The sequence below is a fragment of the Bos indicus x Bos taurus genome, chromosome 15 (genome assembly GCF_003369695.1).
Source record: "Bos indicus x Bos taurus breed Angus x Brahman F1 hybrid chromosome 15, Bos_hybrid_MaternalHap_v2.0, whole genome shotgun sequence".
NCBI lineage: Eukaryota > Metazoa > Chordata > Mammalia > Artiodactyla > Bovidae > Bos > Bos indicus x Bos taurus.
In genome coordinates, this window is record NC_040090.1 from 55,276,185 (window position 1) to 55,284,269 (window position 8,085).

Here is an 8,085-nt window from a genome sequence, read left to right on the forward strand (position 1 = left end):
CCACGAACTGTTGTCCTCCATGCTTCTCTGTCTATGAGGTTCTCCAAGCAAGAATACTGGAATGGATTGCCATTCCCTTCTCCGGAGGATCTTCCCGACCCAGGGATCGAACCCAGGCCTCCTGCATTGCAGGCAGATTCTTTACAGTTTGAGCTACAGGGAAGTCCTATGAAGTGTCAGGCACAATAAAAGATTCTGTTTGAATTCTTTTCATGATACTGAGGGAATTAGTCTCTGGAGAATTCTGTGACTGGCGCAGATGCAGCAGGTAGACAGTATTGGAGCCAGAATGCAAATCTCTCATTAGGGGGCCCCCAAAGGCCAACCTCCCGCTGATAAGAAGCTACTTAGTCTGGTACCTCAGGAGGCCCAAGAAGGAGCTTGGGCAGGGTCCCAAGAAAGACCAGAAAAGGAAGAAACCTAGCTGGTCTGGCTTATAGAATGGGATTCACATCTTCTATCAAGGGTTTTGAGAAGTGGCAGTTTTCAGATGGTGAGTAAATGTAATGATGTTGCTGACAGGAACTTGCTGCTGCTGCTGCTGCTAAGTCGCTTCAGTCGTGTCCAACTCTGTGCGACCCCATAGACGGCAGGAACTTAGTTTCTTATTTTTCATCAGCAACTCAAGAAAGGACACCCTGAATCTCCTTCTACTTCCTAGAAGTCCCAGCATCCTTTTCCATAGCCTCCGCTTCCAGCTTCTACCCCACCCCCACACTCCATACTCTGAGAGAGAGTGATTTGCAGCTGCTTCTTTCCTACCCCACCCCCAGCCTACCTCTACCCCAGCCGCTCCTGTCACCAAGAGCAGACAGAGAAATAGGCGTTTTCTAGTTCCTCCCCCACCCTTTACTTTTTCCGGGTACCCATGAGTCAGTTGGGGAAAGGCGGCTTTAACCCCGGCTGATAGTCTGTGACCTGTGTCTGTCTCCTGGATGAATTCTGCTGGGAGATGGAGCACAGCAGGTTTCTCTCTTGCCTGATACTGGCTGCCCTTCTCTCCCAAGGTAAGGCTTCCCCGAGTGCACCGAGGCATCGTGGGGAAGGGACCTGAGAGGGACATTACCACCTGGAATGAGGTCCATTCGAAAGCGCCTCAGTACTCCGGTGTTGTCAAGGAGGGCCGTGTTGGGATGTAACACAGGGTCTGGGAAGCACAGGCTCTTTTGGCTTTGACTGACTAACTAGGGCGGCATCTTGGCCTTCAATGTCTCTCTGAAGACCTCAGGCCAGAGGTCTATAGGAAGTTTTGTAGCAGATGTGCACCTGAGCCTAGGGCTGGTACTGGGAGCTTTGTTCCGTCTAGGGTAGATAGCCTCCGGGGTCCAGGACTCCAGGTCATGTGGACACCATACATCACCACCTGGGGCCATGGCCCAGCACTCAGGGGAATGCTATAAGAGAGAAGTTTAATTGCGGCTGAGCAGGAGTGAGGGCGGATTTGGGGTGATAGCATGATGCACTCAGCCCAGTTTGCATGGTTTTAAAACTGATAGTCTGATGTTCCAGGAATTCCCTCAGTTCCAGGCAAACCGGGATGAGTGGTTACCTTAGTAGTCAGCTTCTTTGGGAGATCCAGGATTTCCACTGGAAATGGATCCCCAAGGAAGACATGAGTGTATGATGTGGAACATCTGATGTTCGTGTGTCTCCCTGAGAATATATGCATGCTTTCTTGACAGGCACAAGGAATGGCTCTGTGGGGGATTTTCTAAAAGATGCTCTTCTATCCAAATTGGTAACTGACTATGAATCTCAGGGACAATGTAGATTCCACTTTTCCCTGGGATTGGAGATACACATTCCAGTGCCTCTGTGGGCTGTGGAGATATTCTCAGTCATAGCAATTCAGTGGTCCTAAAAAGATGCTGTGCATACATCCGGCCCTTAAACTCCCCACAAGACTTGACTTGTGTGGAGCCCCAAGAAAGGATTCAATAAAAAAAATTTTTTTCTGACCCTCTCCCCCAGGCATAGATAGAACAACTAAAAATCTTTACATGGGATTTGCCTTAGGTCCCCTTTTGGACCACTGGAATGGTAATTCATATTAGCTTCGCTCCTATCCCCAGCCATCACTGGCCCTGGGAAAGGCTTTGGTAGTACCATTCTCTGGGCAGTGGTTGACCATGAGTGAGGAGGAGGGAAAGAATATGAGAAGTTGATGTTGGAGTGTGGCAGGTGACTGGGAAGTAGAATTAGAAGTTTTCTTAGAGAAAAATAATGTGGACATCTCCAATTGAGAACCATTCTTCTGCCTTTCAATATCTCTTGGGTGTTTTAGCATTCTGGGCTCCCTTGCTACTTCTATTCAATGATCTGAACACATTTCCATGAAGGTTTTGGATTAACCCAACTCCATGATTTCCTTTTTTGCTCTGTGTTCATCAGGGCCTGTCCTCTGTTTGGATTACATCATGTCCTTCTCTCTTTTTTTAAATGGAGGATAATTTCTTTACAATGCTGTCTTAGTTTCTGTTGTACGATGAAGAGAATCACCTATATGCATATATATGTCCCCTCCCTCTTGGACCTCCCTACCACCCCCTCTGTGTCCTTCTTGGCCTCGGCAGTTTGTGGGGTGCCTGCTGAAGCCTTTCTCTTGTGACTTCCGTCTCTCTCAGCAGAAACCTCGAACTGTTCTAGACTTGGATAGTGGTCCTTCTTAAGTAATGAGCCTCAGCAGAACAGTGGTCTGGTGCAGACTAAAGAGCTGGCTCCAGTCGTGGTATTTTTTTTTTTTTTCTTAGTGAATCCCCGCATTCTAAAAGTGCTGGAACCTGAGGACAAAGTAATGTTGGAATGCAATTCCAGCATCACATTGCTACAAGGAACAGAAGGACAAGAGGTGTCAGGCAATAATAAAACTCGGGACTTAGGAAAACGTATCCAGGACCCAAGAGGAATGTATCAGTGTGGTGAAAACACCCAACAACTTATTCTGCAAGTATACTATCGAAGTATGTGCTTCCAGGATCCTTTGGGGGTGGAATAGGTGGGGGCTTCTGGACATGGGAACTTCCTTGCTGGAGGGAGCTCCAGTGTACCCATCTGTGCTCTCAACAAACTGGCTTGCTCTTGTAAGGATATGAACCAGATTTTGAAGCCTTGAGTGGGAAAGAGCTTAATGGTAAAAGAGCAATAGTAGTCTTGTGACTCAAGCAGTAGGGGCTTGGTCTGGAGCGTGGTTGGCCTACTGCCTTTTTAAAGTTCCTACAAACCTGAGACTACTTCTTGGACTGAAGGTTAAAAGTGGATGGAGCAAGGCTCTTTTTCCAAGTTTGGGTCTTGACATGAGAGCTCCTAGGGCTGCCCTAAGAGGCATGGTTCCCTGATCTTGAAGACCCTCCCCTTCTCTTCTGGCCTCCCTTCCCCCACAGTGTGCCAGAACTGTGTGGAGCTGGACACAGCCACCCTGGCAGGCATGATCATCACCGACATCATTGCCACTGTGCTCCTTGCTTTGGGTGTCTACTGCTTTGCTGGACATGAGACTGGAAGATTCTCCAGGGGTAGGTGGAAGGGACCGAGCATGTATATGTTGTGGCTGTGTGTGTATACCTGCTAAGGAATGGGGCTGGCATTGGGTTGTGCCTCATCTGGGCGTCACCATTGCAATCTCCTAAGGATTTCTACAACTGGTAACTGACAGCACTTGGGTACCCACAAAGCTCATGCAGACTTCTGAGGGTGTTTGTAGCTGCAGTCCCCCGGCAGCATTCATGGGCCTCCCTGTGCCACCTCTTTGGCTTTTGCTGACCCTTTTTCTCTGGTTCTTCTAGCTGCTGACACTCAAGCTCTGATGGGGAATGACCAACTCTATCAGGTGAGCCCTGAGGGGAGAAAGATGAGAATGGGGGTAGGAGTGAGTGGGGATGGAGAGCCTGATACTAAGTTTAACGTGTGTGTGTGTGTGTGTGTGAGAGAGAGAGAGAGAGAGAGAGAGAGAGAGAGAGAAGGTCCTAGTGGGGAATTCATCACTGGGGAGTCCCATGAGCTCTCATCTCTGGGGTCTGCTGGGATTCCCCATGGGAGAGTTCTGACCCTGCCTCCCTGTTCCCCCTTCTCATCTCTTAGCCCCTTCGAGAGCGCAATGATGCTCAGTACAGTCGTCTTGGTGATAAGTGGGCTCGGAACAAATGAACCTGATGCTGGTGGCTTCTAGGCCCATCAGTTATCAACTGGACCTTCTCTCCTTGCTCAGCCAAGAAAGATGTCCTCCTCTGCTTAGCAGGCGCCTGGATTTTTGAAGGTTCCTGGGCATGCCGTGGGAGTGGCCCTGACCTGGCTGGGCCCTTGCCCTCACTGCCCACCTGTGTCCTTCCTTCATGACTTGCGTCCTCTGCCCCCCATGGACTGTGTGATGGGTGACCTCTCACCATATCCTGACCCACTGGTGTTTCTGTCCCACTGGTGGGCTCCCTGGATGCAGGACCAGCCCTGCTGCACTCTCTTGGCTCTAGCCCCTGTTACAATCCTTCTACAGCTTTGACTTCCTCACCACAGGCGAGGACGGGCTGCTGTCTTTATGTACACACAGGCCACATAGAAGTTTCCATGACATCACAAGCAGAGGTAGCAGAGACATCGAGGGCCCTGGAGAATCACTCCTAATCAAGGCTCTGAGAATGTGTATGACAAAGTCCCACTTCTGCTAAGGGGCTTTATGACCCCATGTGGACTTGTGGCTACCAACTATGAGGAAGTTTCAGTCAAGGCCTCTTTAGTACCCATTTCCCTGTATAGAAGGTACCATTCTGTTTTCTTTCCCCAGAACCTGTCCCTGCTCCACCTTGCCTTCTGCATAATAAACTGGCATCAGAAACTCTTCATCAGTTAAAACATATGATCTTTTTCCACCCACTTGGAAAGCTGGAGTCTGAGACTGGGTGGGGAATTGGGATATTTTCAATAGATGTCATCTTTAGCCATTGGGTTAGTAGTTGTTCTGAAACTTTGGGATTTATTTTAAAAATACAGTGACTTCCCTGGCAGTCCAGTGGTTAAGATTCTGCACTTCCAATGCAGGGGGCCTGGGTTCAATCCCTGGCTGGGAACTAAGATCCTGCATACTGCAAAGCCAAAAAAAAAAATTGTAAGCACAACTTGAAAAAAAATCAAAAATACACACTTGGGTCCCACTTGGGAACATGCTTGGGTCCCCAGGTAATTCTGAAGCAGCTCCAATTCAAAGACTCTCTGGTTTAGGGAAGAATTGAAGCCACTTCTTCTTTTGTGTCCTTTATGCCCTTTCCTGTCTACCATGGGTGGGAAACCCTCTTTCTATTCTCTGTATAAGAGTAATTCAAGGAACTTCAGGGCAGTTTAATGAGAGCGGGGGTTTCTTAGGCCAGGGTTCCCAAAAGAGAAAATTATTAACAACCACATAGCCAGAGATATGGATAATTCTTCCCTATCTCCTTGACATACATACAAACTCTGACTTTGTTAGAGACTGAATGAACTTCCAATTTACACATGCTTCATTCATGGTTATGAGTTATTCCTTCCCTTTATACCCTCTGCTGCAGTCCTAGCCCTAGATCCCTCTTTTACACAGGATCTGTCCTCCCTGGGCAAGGCTTCCATGGCTTGCACTGCACCGATGCTCATGTCCTTCCCATGCACTGCACACCTCCTCTGACCCTATGCGCCTCATATACCCTTACATCCCCCCTCTATTACTCACCAGTTCTCAACATTTGCTGGACATTGGATCTCCTGGGGAGCTTTCGAAGTCCTGATGCCTGTGTGCCACCCTCAGAGAGTCTGATTATATTGTGCCTCAGGTGATTCAAATGTGAAGACAGGGTTGAGAAACACTGACATTCACCTGAGCCCTTCTGGAAACTTGGGTCCCTTCAGCTCCCTCCCTTTTTGTGTGCTTTTAAAACATAGCTTTATTGAAGTAAAGTGCGATGAATAAACTACATATATTTAAAGTGTGAAATTTCATAAGCTTTGGCATACGTATACATTTGTGAAACATCATCATGCTTGGTAAGTATGAACCTACTCAACACTCTAGACAGTTTTCTTGTGACCTTTTGCATGCAGATTTTCCCTTAGCCGTTTATCCTCCAGGCAACTACTAGCTTTCTGTCATATAGATCAGTTTCCAATTTTCTAGAGTTTTATGTTAAGTGAAATAATATAATATATACCCCTTTTTGGTCTGGCTCCTTACATTCAGCATAATTATTTTGAGGTTCATCATCTTGTTGCATCTATTAATAGCTCATTCCTTTCTAATGTTAGTAGTATTCCATTGAATGGATATACCACAAGCTGTTTATCCATTCACCCCTTGATTGTCTTTTGAGTGGTTCTTTGTTTTGGCTATTACAATTACGTTTCTATGAACATTCATATATAAGTCATTATATAGGTCATACATACAAGGACATACACTCTTATTTCTATTGGATAAGTACTCAGGAGTGGAATGGCTGGGATAAAATTTTTAAAGAAAGTAGTCTAACTCTTCTCTTTTCAGTCCCATATGAATTGGCTTCTCAGTTACTACAGAATGCCTACTGAGAATTTGATCGGGATTGGTTCAAATTTATTGATCAGTTTGGTGCGAACAGATATCCTAGTGATATGGAGTCTTCCAATCCATGAACACATCTTTTTTATAAATTAGAAGGCAGATCTCCTTTTTAAAAATAATTTTTTTTTTTTTGGCTGACCTGGCTCTTTGTTGCTGCAGGGGCTTTTCTCTAGTTCTCTAGTTATGTTGAGCAGGGGCTACTCTAGTTGCAGTGGCTTCTCTCGCTGAGGAGCACAGGCTGTAGGGCGTGAAGACTTCAGTAGCTGCAGCACGTGGGCTCTGTAGCTGCGGCTCCTGGGCTCTAAAGCACAGGCTCAAGAGTTGTGGTGGACGGGCTTTGTTGCTCCGAGGCACACGGAATCTTCCTGGATCAGGGATCGAAGCCCTGTCTCCTGCATTGGCAGGCTGATTCTTTACCACTGAGCCACCAGGGAAGCCCCCGTGAACACGTTTTTTGGTCAGATTTATCCTTAAGTGTTTTAATCTTAATTCAATTTATTTACTAGCTAAAGGGCTATTTCGGTTCTCTATTTCTTCCTAGTGGGTGGAATGCCTTCTCTTTTGTCTTCAGATTCTATCTATCCTTCCCTTCAAGACCCAGCTCAAGTCTCCCCCTCTCTGTGGAGCTTTCGCCGACCACCTCGATTCTCCCAGTACTTCTTAGGAACACTGATAATACCATCTGTAGTACTCCTATGCAAACTCACATTTGTTCTGTTGTTTTTTGCATAGTTGGCCTCTCTTACATAATTGTAAACTCCCTAAAAACAGAATCCATTTGTTTCCTTTTAGTACTTAGCAGAGTGCTGGTCTGTCACATGAATGATTAGAAAAGCTCTCATAGGAGGAATACCTAAGCAATTCAATACAGAATTTTTAAGTCAGGAAAATGGAGAGTGTTTCTAATGATCACAGTCAGCACTGGGTACCTGTTGGAAGCATAGGAGTTGGACAGCCTGGGTTGCTAATTCCAGCTCTGTCCCTGACTGACTATGCACTTTGGGTGAGTAACTTCACCTCTTTGAGCCCCATATCCTCATCTGTAAAATAAAGACAACATCTATCTTCTCAGTTGTCACAGGATGAAACAAGGTAACTCTTATAGAGTGCTAAGCACGATTTCTGTTGTTGTTGTTTCGTCACTAAGTCGTGCCCAACTCTTTCGTGACTCCATGGACTGTAGCCTGTCAAGCTCTTCTGTCCATGGGATTTTCCAGGCAAGAATACCTAAGTGGGTTGCCATTTCCTTCTCCAGGGGATCTTCCTGACCCAGGGATCGAACCTAAGTCTCCCACATTGGCAGGTGGATTCTTTTCCACTGAGACACCAGAGAAGCCCTCAAGCACAATTTCTGCTGCTGCTGCTGCTAAGTCAGTTCAGTCGTGTCTGACTCTGTGTGACCCCATGGACGGCAGCCCACCAGGCTCCCCTGTCCCTGGGATTCTCCAGGCAAGAACACTGGAGTGGGTTGCCATTACCTTCTCCAATGCATGAAAGTGAAAAGTGAAAGTGAAGCTGCTCAGTCCTATTCG

The 8,085-nt window shown here is 46.8% G+C and overlaps 1 protein-coding gene across 1 annotated transcript; it reads left to right on the plus strand.

The window, feature by feature from the left end:
• The first annotated feature begins 765 nt into the window (after positions 1 to 765).
• CD3D (CD3d molecule) lies at positions 766 to 5,942 on the plus strand. The gene is made up of 5 exons (XM_027563602.1): positions 766 to 1,007; positions 2,751 to 2,960; positions 3,381 to 3,512; positions 3,783 to 3,826; positions 4,078 to 5,942. The coding sequence occupies exons 1-5, from the start codon at positions 953 to 955 to the stop codon at positions 4,141 to 4,143; spliced, it is 507 nt and encodes a 168-aa protein (XP_027419403.1). The 5' UTR covers positions 766 to 952; the 3' UTR covers positions 4,144 to 5,942.
• The last annotated feature ends 2,143 nt before the right edge of the window (positions 5,943 to 8,085 follow it).

Coding starts and splice junctions, on each gene's coding strand:
- CD3D (XM_027563602.1), top strand. CDS start 953: ATGGAGCACAGCAGGTTTCTCTCTTGCCTGATACTGGCTGCCCTTCTC. Junction 2,961..3,380: donor TCTGCAAGTATACTATCGAA/GTATGTGCTTCC, acceptor CTTCCCCCACAG/TGTGCCAGAACTGTGTGGAG. Junction 3,827..4,077: donor GGAATGACCAACTCTATCAG/GTGAGCCCTGAG, acceptor CTCATCTCTTAG/CCCCTTCGAGAGCGCAATGA.